Source organism: Equus caballus, chromosome 7, assembly GCF_041296265.1.
Source record: "Equus caballus isolate H_3958 breed thoroughbred chromosome 7, TB-T2T, whole genome shotgun sequence".
NCBI lineage: Eukaryota > Metazoa > Chordata > Mammalia > Perissodactyla > Equidae > Equus > Equus caballus.
The window spans coordinates 19,801,977-19,815,794 of record NC_091690.1 but is presented as its reverse complement, the minus strand read 5'-3'; the positions used below and the strand labels follow the sequence as shown (position 1 = coordinate 19,815,794).

The 13,818-nt window shown below is 39.9% G+C and overlaps 1 protein-coding gene and 1 long non-coding RNA gene across 6 annotated transcripts in view; one reads left to right on the top strand and one right to left on the bottom strand.

Annotated features, from left to right (window-relative positions):
- The window catches only part of ARHGAP20 (Rho GTPase activating protein 20), a 117,780-nt gene extending 108,193 nt beyond the window's left edge, over nt 1-9,587 (top strand). For all 5 annotated transcript variants that reach the window (XM_070272756.1, XM_001499897.6, XM_023644766.2 and 2 more), the window contains 4 exons: nt 259-368; nt 2,634-2,823; nt 3,217-3,331; nt 4,410-9,587. In XM_070272756.1, coding sequence (XP_070128857.1) covers nt 259-368; nt 2,634-2,823; nt 3,217-3,331; nt 4,410-6,265 — 2,271 coding nt within the window. In that variant the 3' untranslated portion in view covers nt 6,266-9,587. The remainder of the gene's footprint in view (nt 1-258; nt 369-2,633; nt 2,824-3,216; nt 3,332-4,409) is intronic.
- LOC138924971 (uncharacterized) overlaps nt 5,259-13,818 on the bottom strand; it is a 45,593-nt gene continuing 37,033 nt past the window's right edge. Inside the window, exon 2 of the long non-coding RNA XR_011440459.1 lies at nt 5,259-6,995. This is a non-coding gene — a long non-coding RNA (uncharacterized lncRNA). The remainder of the gene's footprint in view (nt 6,996-13,818) is intronic.

The following is a 13,818-nucleotide window of genomic DNA, read 5'->3' as shown; positions in this document are numbered from 1 at the left end:
TCAGTCCAAATAGGTTGTCCTTTATCTTTATCACTATAGTCTAAACTCCAGTTATCCCTCTGGTTTTTGTTCGAAAAAAGTCAAAGCATGTGTTTCTATGTGTGCACATCAATGGAGAGTTGGCACAGAGTTCCGTGTATTCCACAGAAGACAGCACTTAACTGAACTTTTCAACAAAGTGTTTTCTTTCTAATTTCTCCAATACATATTTAGCATGAGAATAATAATTTAAAATATTTATTTTTCCCTCTATATAAGGATTTTCTACGAAATATTCCAGGAAGTATTTTTTCATCAGATCTCTATGATCATTGGGTCTGTGTCATGGATCAAGGAAATGATGAAGAGAAAATAAATACAATTCAAAGGTAATTATTCTAATTTGATCATGTCTCAAAAATACTTTTAAAAAACACATTTTATAAACTTATCTATTAAAGTAATGATGACTGTCAAAGTCATATCCATGGGGACTAGTTTAAAAATAGATTTTTGCTAGCTGCTATCATTGTTATTATTGTTTTCTCCCTAATATTATTAACATGGAATACTTGACCATTGTATACCTTCTGTATATCTGAATCTGGTAGGAGCCAAAACCCACTAGACAAGTAATACTAATTGGGGCTAATACTGTAGACCCAAACTACAATTTATGATCTTAATTTTGGTAAATATTTAACTAACCAGACAAGTCCTTATATATTTCATTCAGCAACTAAATTCATACAGAGAAAATTTCCTCCCCTCAGGGAGCTCACAGTCTGGTAAAGCAGATAGAGAAATCAAGAATACAATTACAATGCAGTATGGTCAGTACTATGAAAGAGATGTATGGAGGAGGGTATTGTGGGAGCACTGCAGAGAGGCACTTGCCTCCTTGAGAAGTGTCAAGGAAAGAGGGACTTGCAAAGTCTCAGTCGGATCACAAAGAAGGCATTGTCTGTACTCATGCGTAGGAATGTTGCTGGCAGAACTCACCACCCCTATTCTCAGTATGTCTTGCATTACAAGAGAATAGGAAAGAAGTGTCCATTAACAAAAAGCAATACTTCCAGTTCTGTGAAAACCCAGGAATCCCAGTATCATTTATTTTGCATGTGCTTGTTTAGTACAGTTTTTTCTCGAACAACTTTCAAATATGAAGTATTGTCTACACGCTGCTATTGATACACATCTTTAGCAGTAGAAGAACATGGTACAACTGTTAAAGACACCCAAAGTCAAAGCCACGTAACAAAATACTATCTCTGCTTTCATTATGGTTTGGTGGAAACCATTGAGACATAGTGAACATCACATTCTATACTTTGTTGCTAATTGTTTAAAACTTTATATCCTACAAACTGTTGAACAATGATTTAAAAAAAAGATAAAATTATGACTCTCGTACAAATATAAAATGAACACTTGTGAAAGATTTTATTTAAATCATTAATCAGTGAGAGAACTAATAAGCTGTTACAACCAGTTCAAAGGGGATTTCAAAGTACCACGACTTAGCCAGCTGAACCAGAAATACTGAAATGATGCAAATAGATGCAAAATAGCTTTTTCTGCTTGGGTGAGGTGGGGCAGATAAATCACTGGTCTCTCCACCAGACGGAATTTTCAAGTCGATAGACAAGTGTTAGGTACACTGCTATTAGTTCTGTACTACTTACAGAGTTGTGAAATAGCTCAAAGGCTTAGAGTCCCCAAAGAATCAATCACTCAAAAGAGTATCCTAGACAATGCCTTGCTTTCCATTGAATATCTCAATGATCTTTTGGTCCACTTCAATATCTTTCACAATTTGTCCCTAGAAACTATACTCATTGTCAGTCCATTGTACTGAAGAAGTGCCTCTGCTATTTGTGCAACAGGCATCAGACTCGCTCATTTTCTACCCCAGGTTGCAGATTCTTGTTGAAAAAAGTGACAACCATGAATATCGACATAGTTCTGTTGTTGGTGTGGTAGTAAAAATCTGGATGGTAGTAAAAATCGTTTTCAGGGAATGGGAATTTAAAACTCCCTTAATGAAAAAATAGGAACAGGAGGAAATATGCTGTTATAAGCTTGACTTATATGTGAAAGTGATGCCAGTGAGATAGAGATTTGGGACAAAATTGACCTTGGAAGCTGGTGGAGCAGAGCGTGAGCTCTCGGAATGGACCTGAAAGTCTTAATAGCTAAGGTGTGGGTTCTCACCAAGGCGCAGAATTCCTGTGTTGCTCCCTGGAAACAAAGGAGCACTTTAAATGTAATTGTTTAATTTCATGAGAAAGCTTTTTGGAGGTTTTGGTTGAGAATATTCTGAAATGTTATAGGATTTGCCTAAGTTAAAACACACTATACTAGTTTCAGGGAAATATTTCAGGCAGCGTTTTTTTAAGAACCATTTTTCTGCATCTTTCCCATTTTCACGGGGTTGTGGAGACAGTGTACAAATAAATACATAACTAAATCCCCAGTGCTCATTTACTCTCTTAATGTACAGGCAGGCCTCACTTTGCCACGTTAACTGAAACTTGCCTATCTGAACTGTGTTCTTACTTTGCATGGGAAACCCCATGCAAAGCGAGGGTTGCCTATCTATACAAGTTTTTTATGAAATGTCTTGCTTAAAGAGTGCGTTTTTCTGTCTTTAGGCTATTAGACCAGCTTCCGAGAGCCAATGTTGTTCTCCTAAGGTATCTTTTTGGGGTATTACACAACATTGAGCAACAGTCCTCATCCAATCAGATGACTGCCTTTAATTTAGCCGTGTGTATCGCTCCAAGCATTCTTTGGCCTCCTACTTCCTCCAGCCCAGAACTAGAAAATGAATTTACAAAAAAGGTAATGAAGTTTTAATTTTTATACCCTGGGGGACTGAGTCCCCATTTTGAACGTAAAATTTGGGATATTAATTCTGAAAGACGTTTTCTTAAATACTTAAAAATTACCCTAATTTTAAAGACAGAGCCATTGGTATAAAAATGTTAGCATTTAAGCTAAGGCCACAAATAATAACTTGATTCCACCAATTATAACTAATTCCTATACCCAAGCTACTCTTGAAAGCATCATAGTTTTTTAGGGGAAACTGTTTTATATGCTTTTAAAGCAGACATGAATTTTCCTCAGGATTGTTTTGTATTTTTTGGTTAAAATCAGGACTCATATATGAAACTTGATTTATAGGCATGCTATATGAAAAGTAGCACTTCATTTTTCTCCTTTTTTGTACAGGTTTCTCTGCTTATACAATTTCTGATTGAAAATTGCTGTAGAATATTTGGAGAAGAAATCACTTCCCTCTTGGGAGAGGTTTCAGTAAGATGTGATGCTAGAGAGAATGCCTCAGGTATTGTGACTAATTGGATTGGTTTTTGTGAGAAATAGACACATGTCTGAAGATGCTGGGACAGTGGTTGTCCTGGAGCCTCCAGCAGCTCAGATGGAGGGAGCCTCTGACCTGAGTCAGTTGGCCTAGGGCTTCTGCTCCTTCCTTAGAAGGCCTGTTAATAGGTGAGGGTATGTTAACACTGTGGGGATTATGAAAGGGATAAGATGAGATCTCAGACTTCAAGAAGTTGTTAGTGGCAATATAATACAGATGATGGCTTTAACTTTTTTTTAAATAAAACTTTACAAGAAACCCAAATATATATATAATAGAACTGCTGTGGTTGAAACTAGAATAGAAGACCCAGAGAGGCAGTAGAGGCAGGCCTGGTCTTTCTCTTCCTTTCCTTCCTCTTAGTGGTCCCTGAGACACCTAATTCTAGTGCACTACAAAATAGTTTGCAAACAACTAGCATCATTGGAGAGATTTGAAGACATTCAACCTTCCAGAATATGTAATTCCTGTACCACCAATTACTAGTTATGTTATCGTTGGCCAGTTATTCTATGCCACTGAACATCAGTATCTTCATCTATAAGTATGGATAGCCATAATGTCTAACCTATATGATTGTCATAAAGATTAAATAAAGTAATGAGTATTAAAGAATTTTGTCAAAGAAAAATTGATAGGGGTTAGAAAATGGTTTCCCTGAGACTAGAGTTAATTATGTGTACCTGCCTGCAATCCATGTTAAAGGTAGAGTCTTATTCAGAACCTTGGTACACCTGGCAATAATTCCTTTATACTCTTTGCCATTTCTTGGTATTATGACATGTCCTCATAACTTTGAGGAAATCTTCCTTAAGGAAAGCCCATTTCTTCAGGAACTGAGATAAATCTACTATACACCAACAATTTTTTTTTATTCTGTACTAATTGGGAAGATTGTGAAAGATCCTTTCTTTCGTGAAAGTAGGAATTTGAGCAATCTACATGAAAAGAGGATTAAACTAAGCACCATAGTTGCTGTCTTCAAGGCAACGTGTATTTGTAGCAGGTAGAAATGTTAACCATGGTTTGATTTTTTTGACAGATATCTCTTGCTTCCAACTGAATGACTCTTCCTATGACAGCTTGGAAAATGAGCTAAATGAGGATGTTGATGCTCCTTGTAGTGACTTGGTAAAGAAACTTGGTCAAGGTAGCAGAAGCATGGACTCTGTGTTAACCCTCAGTGATTATGACCTCGACCAGCCTGAGGTAGAAGGCCTTTTAACCCTCAGTGACTTTGATTTAGACCATTCTAAAGATGAAGACGTTCAAATGGAACGGCCTCTTGAATCCAAGCCAGTGAACATTACAGTAATGTACACAAAGGGCCGACTGCAGGATCATGCCAGGGCCCCATCTGCCATGAGCACACCCAGCTACCTGTCCACAGCTGCAGCAGATGCTCCGAAAAGCCTGAGGCGACACCGGCGCTGCTCGGAGCCCAGCATTGACTATCTAGATTCAAAGCTTTCCTATCTCAGGGAGTTTTATCAGAAGAAGCTGCGCAAGTCCAGCTGTGATGCAATTCTCTCACAAAAGGACGAGGAATATCTGAAGCAGAATCAACCCCTCCAGGAGGAGGGTAAGACATGTTTTAAAAAGAGTTTAGTCACAGGCACTGATATCAAGAAAAATGCCACTAATAAAAATGTTAAGAAGAAAGGCATATCTGGTAATGAAGGAAATCATGTGAAACTTTTCCCTAAATCCAAGCCAGTGGCCATTTCTGTGGCATCCTGTAGTCACATGTCCTCACATGATCATCCCAGGAGCCAGCCCTTTGAAGCAGATGCATCTGGCTACTCCCCGCCACACACAGCAGATGCTCTCAAGAGTTCAAGGAGGCACCGGCGCTGCTCAGAGCCCAGCATTGATGACCAGCACTACAAACTGACGTATCTCAGGGGGTTTTATTCAAAGAAACAACATAAAACCAGCTATGAATCCAGTCTCTTGCATGGAGAGGAAGATTATCTTAAGCGGCACAAGTCTTTGCAAATGGAGGGGCAAAAGCTTATTAATCAGAGTTTGGTCATGGGGATTGAGGTAGGCAAAAGTAGTGCCACAAACCAAAACACTGAGAAGATTTTACCCCCGAGATTAAACATCTGCCCGAGGACTAGCTATTCCAGCTTGTCCTCCCCGGGCACTTCCCCATCTGGCTCGTCAGTGAGCTCCCAGGACAGTGCTTTTTCTCAGATTTCAGAACACTCTGTGTTTACACCCACTGAAACTTCGTCTCCCATAGATTGCACTTTTCAAGCTCAAAGAAAACAGGAAGAGCTTTCTTCTGACTTTAGCAGTTCCAGCCTCATTTCTGGAATGCCTGGTCCTTCATCAGGGCAGGCCAGCAGCCACCTGGCTTATACAAAAAAGGACAGTGTAGAGTGGCATTCACAAATGCATTCTGTAACTCTTCACCCCAGCACATGGTTGAGAAATGGTGTGGCCAGTTTGAAAAACTGGTCCCTGAAAAAGAAGGCAAAGGCATACAGACCAGAGGAAAAGAAAACAGGATCTCTACAAGGACCCATGGAGGTACCTCCACATGCTTCTGGTGTTCCAGAAGCCAACTCACTGCAAGAGAGACAGAAAGACGTGCCCCTAAGGGCAGCTAAAGGACTTGGAGCTGTGCAAACAGCCCAGCGGTATAATTCTCAACCCAGCCAGGACTCAGAGAAACACTGTTGCTCTCCATTCACCCTAGTGGAAGACAGACTCAAGCTTTGTACACAGTCACACGAGGAAGGAGAGATAAGTGGGCAGTGCTCTCCTGGTGCTCGGCCTTGTGAACAATCCTCACCCAGCTCTTTGACTGTGGATGATGTGACCAGCCCAGATTCAGGGCCTACAGTGGTTTGCGATGTTGGGGACAGACATTTAACCAAAGACATTTAATCACAATAAGAATCTGATGTCTACAAGAACAGAAACTGGGCTAATAATGACATAAAGACAATAATTATTATGACCCCTTTGTATAAAATGCTTGGGATGGGTAGCATAAGGGTAATCATCGCTAATACTTAGGACAACAAAAGAATTCTCTTTATTGAGACTATTTGGCAAAAAGGTTAGACTACAAACTTTCGTCACCTAAGGAGGCTTTTCCCTATTTTTTCCTTATTAGAGCGTGAGACTGGTCCTGTCATGTGTTTTTAGAGATACTAGCACAGGGCTAGAGGAAACATCTTCCATAGAGGAAGCAAGCCTTATGTGAGATTAGTATCCTGAGAAGGCCAGGATGTCATAAGTGAGGAACAAGGACTGTGGAGAGAGAGGAAGGGTGCAGAGAAACCATCCACATTCCATGGAATGTTTTTAATAAGTAGACAAGAAAAATTCCCCTAAGCAAAGCATCAAGAAGAAAAGCAGGTCCAGGAATGAAGGAAATCATGTGAAACGTTTCCCTGAATCCCAGCCAGTGGCCATTTCTGTGATGTCTTGCAGTCACATGCCCTCACAGGATCCTTCCAGGAACCAACCCATTGATGCTGCTAGACTGGAGAAAACTAGGATGATTCAAGAGCCGTGGGTACCATGATGTCATAGTTTCTTTGTTGGTTACGTTCGTTTATTTGTTCTCCTTTAGTGTTGCATTGTTCTGCAAAGCCTCCAGGAAACAGAGCTGTGAGGAGAAAGAAGGAAATGGTTGCTCATTTCAGTGTCCTTTCCAAAGGTGCCTGTGCTAGGAACATTCTTCAGAAACACAACCTTTCCTATTAGAAGGTGATCTCCTGACAGCATTCCCTGTGTTGGTGTAGAGGGAAAGGCTGCAGCAATAGTCCTTTCTCTATGACACAAATGCTCTTGCCAACACGTGATCAAGCATGGCTCCTCTTTGCTGAAATGTTTTTCTGCAGCCCTGCCCTTAGATCAGTCAGCCAGAAAAAATTCCTGGTAAGTCATCCCTTTTTTGATTTTCTTTTGGCAGTTGAGAGAGCAATTTAGAAGTTGGCAGGTTATAAAGAGTCACAGAATAGAACACCTGCCAAAGTGGCTGTCAGGCCTTCTTTTCAGTCATTGGCTTTGGATTGTCTTACCTCCGGGAATTTTTACGTACGTTTGTCCCAAGTGATTCATGGTTTACAGATGGTTAATACCCCATTGGTTTATTTCATATCCGTGGACATTTCTCTTCTCTCTTGCCTTAAAGTTACACTAGTACGTCTCTTGATTATCTCCTTGGATTATTAGGGCTTGCCAGCTAGTCTGAAGGGATAACATCAGGAATGGATGTGCATCTTCCCTCATTTTAACTACTTGCTTATGAGAAATTGCCTAGAACCTATTTGGTCTCTTTAGTCCACCATCAAAAGGACCTTTCTCCCACAAACTAGCTTATTCCTAATTTGTTTTTTTTTAAACACCAGGAAACTTTCACGTCAAATGTTCTTTCCCTGTTGTCCTAAAGGTTGCATTTTTAAGTTATAGAAAAAATAATAATGTTTTCTGTAGGATAGAAGAAGTCCTTTCAGTATTAGCTATAGGTGCTACCTACCTCTAGGGGACATGACCCTGTTTGCCCTAAGCATTATAATTAACCTTTAGAACTCTGTGTCCAAAGAGCTCCTTCATGACACTGGCCATCTCAGTCACAGATGTGAAGTAGATTGCACCTCATAACCAACCACTCCTGTATTTAGACTCCTAAGTATCCATATGCATCTTTTGTGGTATAATATATAAAGGCAACAGGGATTCCCCCTACCCTTAGGGCATACTACTGTCAGAACTGTAAGATGTGAATGAAGCTCTTAGGCTTGGAGTGTCTTTCTGAAAGAAGTTGCTTTTCTACTTAACAAAATAATAGTTCTAGCCTTTTTTCTTTAATATTGGTGGGTGGAAAATCATCCACCCAGTTTGAAGCATAGAAGGAAATAGATACTGAGGTTCTTCAATAACCATTCCTACTCTCTGTATTCCCTTAGATACTCCTGTAATACTTAATGTGAATAGTTTGTTAATATTGCTGTAAAGTATTATATTGTATGATTTGAAGATAGACTACATGTCATTTTATCATACTCGGTCAATCTATAATATATTAGACTGATGCTTTATCTAAAATGCTTTGAGTTTGTATAATATATCTTGACAAATTTTACTACCATATGTTATGTAATAAATGTGTATTTTTGTACTTGCAGAAACTGCTGCTAACTTTTAAAGTTGTTTGGTTTTCAAGGCACTGATAGTGGATATGTATGAAGTCCATGCTGTCTATTAAATAAAATACCATTCTGCAGAGTTAATCCTCCCACCAGAGCAATATTGCCCTTTGTAGAATTGTTTTAGTTAAGGAGCCCAATTTCTGCTTCACATTGGAAATTTCATAAAAGGTAATTAATGTTGAATTGAAACTTTGAGCTTTTAGTCATAGACCACAGTCAGTCTTTCTAGAAAAAGAGGGTTTTTTTCTTTTATATTTTTCTCATCATTTCCCAAACAAGTCATGCTATAGACACAAGTCTTCATTTTCTTAGGCATTATGTTTTCATTGTGCTCCTAGAATCAGATATAGTCTATATTCTCATATCAAAAGAACCATAAACTCAGTTTGATTGTATAAGATTTTCTTATTTAAATTTGAACCATTCTGACCAGAGTACCCAGTTGACCCCAGACATACAGCAAGACATCAGTACTTCTCAGGTCATATAAACTTATTAAATATTACTGCTTTCTCATGACTGCTGCCTCTTTGCCTTCTCAAAGTTCATTGAGGTTTAACCACCATTGCAAAGAGATTAAAAAATATATACTTAGTCCAGAAAAAATGCTTTTCTCTGACATAGTAGAGAAGACTGCAAGACCCCCGTGAGAAATGTCACTTATTAGATTTGGACAATGCACACTTGCACTGATGTTAATTTCTCCCTAAATCTTACAGAAATACAAAGATAATTTTGCTTTTAAAAACAAGAGTCTTAATCTACCAGAAACATTGGATTCAATAAATTATCTCACATGGTGTTTTTCTACTTTTCATGGCATGACATTGAATTGAAAGGATCTAATGTATCCTTGAACCAATGGTATATTTTGTCTGCTGAAAAGAAACTCTAAGAATATTATGTATCTTCATCCAAATTATGGTAATAAGTGTTTAACTGATCTTTTCCTACCTGGTCATGTTTTAATGACTTGAGAGGAAGTCTTTGTAAACTTATTTCAATACAAAGAAAAAAGTGAATAATAAAATTGAGTAAAATGTTAACTTTCTTCAATATCTATTCTGGTTATGAGTATATCTCATAAGCTAAATTCCCTGCTGAAAGGAAGAGGACTCTTGAGTTCTGTGCTGTCTACCCCAAGTGTGAGTCCCACTCTGTTTCTGAGTCGCCTGTGAGTATAAATCCTTCATTTATATTGGTTTTTGGTTTTTGGGTTTCTTTAAAATACAGTTAACTCCTTGAGCTTCAGTTCTGCATAATGTCAGACGTGTGGTAGAATTGGCAGAAGGCTCTGGAATGTAATTTGGAAAATTTTGTTTTGAAGTCTCAAAGAAATATACGCAGAGGATGGTATTAGATGTATATTGTTCCTTAATTTGTACAGTGTGTGTTCTCATCGTGCAGGGCCAAAGTGCAGATACTTTTTTCAGTAGTTCAAACTGTTTTTCTAACCTATTTAATTTGTTAAGGCAAAGTAAAGGTGTTTTCTGGAGTGTGATATTACATGGCAATATAAGATGCAGGCTTGGGAGACATTAAGATTTAAATGCTAATTGTTTTCATCTAGGTTTGATTTTAGATTATAGTGTGGAATCTAAATTAGATTTAATTACAGAATTAAATTTAGAACTCCTCCTTGCAGCTTCTTTATCAGCTATGAGGAGTGAATAAATTGCCTAAAAGCTTGTATTTGTGAGGTCGGCCCATTACTCTGAGCAATTAAAATGGATGCTATAAAGAAATACTCCTTCTTTGACAGGTCACAGGGGCTCTGATTGTTACTGCCTTAAATGTTCAGGAGAAAAATAAACACTTTATATCTTTACCCAAGAATGGGATGACTGAGAAGCAGAGAGTCATCAAAATACATAAACACAGAGAAGCTATTGCATGAAGGCACAGCAAATGAATAGAGAGGGAGGAAAGCCATGGATGAGCTAATTCAAGCAAGAAACTGAATCACAAGGAGGTCAAAGAAAATTGAAGAGGGAAAGCACAAGGCTGGCGGAGATTGGAGGTATTACAAATGATATAAATGCTATTCAGGCAGTTTTACCTTTCTTACCAGGTACTGTTCTAAACCCTAGGAATACAAGGTGAAAAAAGACAGATTGTTTTGTCCGCAAAGACTTTAAACAACTAAGGGAAAAATTGGGCTGTGTAGAAGAAAGGGAAGAGTAACATTTATTGGTCACTTGTTGACTGCATGCACTGGTGATCAAAGCATTATCTGTATTTATTTAATGCTCACAGTATCCCTGTGTGGTGGGTGCATTCAGCTAGAACCTCATTCTGACATCGGGCCCTTTTTCTTACCCTTTCACCTTAAAACAGGGATGATAGTAATACTTTCATAATAAAGCAGACACAAGTTATATATGTGAGGACCAATCCAAATTTTACTAAGTTATTATGTCTCAGCTAGATATCTCCAACTTAAGAAAATCATTCAGTATCAGAAATAATTCAGAAAACTATGATAAGTGTAAAAATAATGGGGCTGAAAATTCAGTCCAGACAAAATGGCATAGACTTGTGCTCTCCCTGCTCCTCCCCACTAAGTATCACTATAAATCCTCAAAATAATGCAAAAGACAACCAAAGGAGAGCCCTAAAAAGTAGTAAAAGGAAGGAGAACTGATTCAGAGGTCTGGAGAAACAACACAGTAACAGAGCATCTTACATCCCATAACCAATAGAAGAAGGTGACCCAGGCCTGTCCTTTCCCAGCCTAGCAACAGAAGGCAGCTCCGGTATGCTCATTCCTTGTGATCAAGTGGGGTCCATCTGACACTGTTGGGTAAGCCAGGCACCACCAGCAAGAGGGATAGATGAGTGCCCCACTAGCAAGTGGCCAGGGGAAAGTTCTTTCCTGCTAGGTCTGAGACTCCCCTCCCCCACTGGGGGATATCAGAGTGATCAGGCAGCAACAGAAAGAGGGACCCAGCCACAACAAGCAGCTCAGCCTGGGAATCATGGTTGCCCCAACAAGCCTAAGACTCCCCATCCCCACCCAAGACCCTGGGGTGGCCAGATGGCATGGACAAGAGGGGTTTCACCACAAAAGGCACCCAGACAAGGGAGTCTCAGGCCTGTGGGTCAAAGAGGCTTCTCTGGCCAAGAAAAGATCAAAATTGCAAAGCCTCTGAAAACTAAACTGTCATTGGCCCCACAATTCCCAAAGAGAGGCCAGGACCTGTGTGCTAAAGCTAAACAAGGTGACTGCCTACTAAAATATTTAAATAGGATGCAGGGTCTCCTAACATAATAGACAATGTCCAGGATACAAGTGAAAATCACCTGTCACACTAAGAACCAGGAAAATTACAACTTAAGCTAAAAAAGACAACTGACATTAAAATTGAGATGATTTTAAAACAGGCGTCTTAAAATGTGTCAGCAATCATTGTCTTGAAACAAATAAAAAAATGGAAAATTTCAGCAAAGAAATAGAAGTTATAGAAAAGAGCCTAATGAAAATTGTAGAACTGAAAAATACAATAACAGAGATTTTTAAAATGGCGTTGTGTGAACTCAGTAGCAGAATGGAGATGACAGAGGATAGCAGCAGTGAACTTGAGGGCAGATAGAATTTACACAGTCTGAACAGAGAAAATAGATTGAAAAAAAGAATGAAGAGAGCCTCAGAGACCTGTGGAACAATGCCAAAAGATTCAACTTTGTATCATTGGAGTTCCAGAAGAAGAGAGGGGAAGGCTGGAACAGTATTCAAAGAAACAAAGGCTGAAAACATCCCAAATTTGAGGAAAGACACAAACCTACACATTCAAGAAGCTGAGTGAAACCCAAACTGGATAAATGCAAAGAAAGACACGTCATAATTAAATGTTTGGACATTAAAGACAAAAGAAATCTTGAAAGCAGCTAGAAATGACACCTTATCTATAGGAGAACACCACTTTAAATCACAGGCTTTATCATTTGAAACCATGGAAGCCAGAATAAAGTGGCACATTTTTCAAGTGCTGAAAGAACTGTCAGCGCAGAATCCATGTCAAGTGGGACTATCCTTCATGAATGGGGGAGAAATAAGGACATTCTCAGATGAAGGAAAACTTTTAAGAATTTGTCACTAGCAGCCATACTCTTAAAGACTGGCCAAAGGGAGGAAGGGGCGGAGCAAAATGGCGGGGTGAGCTGACCCGGGATTCTCTCCCCTCCAAAATACAACAAAAGATTGGAAGAACTGAATTTCAGAGAATAAACATAATGCCAGCTCGTTGGAGCCCTACAATACCAAGAAGGCGGAGATCATAAACCCTACTTACAGCCTCAGAGGTGCTGCAACGGTAGGAGAGAACATCGCTCCCTCCCCTAGAGTCTGCGATCGCTGCGGCGCGGGTCGGGAAGGAGCGGGGGAGGGGCTGTGCGACCAGGGGATCATCCAGGACTCCTGCCCTGGTTCAGTGGAAACCCGCTGATGGGGGGAAAGCTTCCGTCCGTGGGGACCCCATAAACCAAGGGCCTTGGGAGACCAGAGAACAGAACTGATCTGAACCCAGACCGGCGCATGTGAGTAACAGCCCCTCCCCCCCTAACAAAGCCAGTGGGCGCAGCCATCTTGCCCCAAGGTGGAGAGCTCATAACATGTGGCTCTCAACCCCCATCTAGTGGCGACAGGCTGCAACTGCAACCGAATTCTACCACCATGTGAAAAAACCGTCCTCTACCATCCAGCAATTTATAAAAGCCCCAGACCAGAAGGAAAACAATAAAAACATAGAATTAAGTCCTGAGGACTTGGAATTAGGTAAACTAACTGATACTGAGTTCAGAGCAGCTATAGTCAAAAAACTCAATGAGGTAGAGAGAAAGATAAACAAGCCAAGTTCTGGAGTTACTTCACAAAAGAGTTTGAAATCATAAAGAAGAATCAAACAGAATTACTTGAGATGAAAAACACAATGGACCAGATAAAACAGAATATGGATTCCCTGAATGCCCGTGTGGACACCATAGAAGAGCAAATTAACATAATTGAAGATAGACAGGCTGGGGGCTGGCCCCGTGGCCGAGTGGTTAAGTTCGCGCGCTCCGCTGCAGGCAGCCCAGTGTTTCGTTGGTTCGAATCCTGGGCGCGGACATGGCACCGCTCATTGAGCCACACTGAGGCAGCATCCCACATGCCACAACCAGAAGAACCCACAACGAAGAATACACAACTATGTACACGGGGGAATTTGGGGAGAAAAAGGAATAAAATAAATAATCTTTATGGGGCTGGCCCCGTGGCCGAGTGGTTAAGTTCGCGCG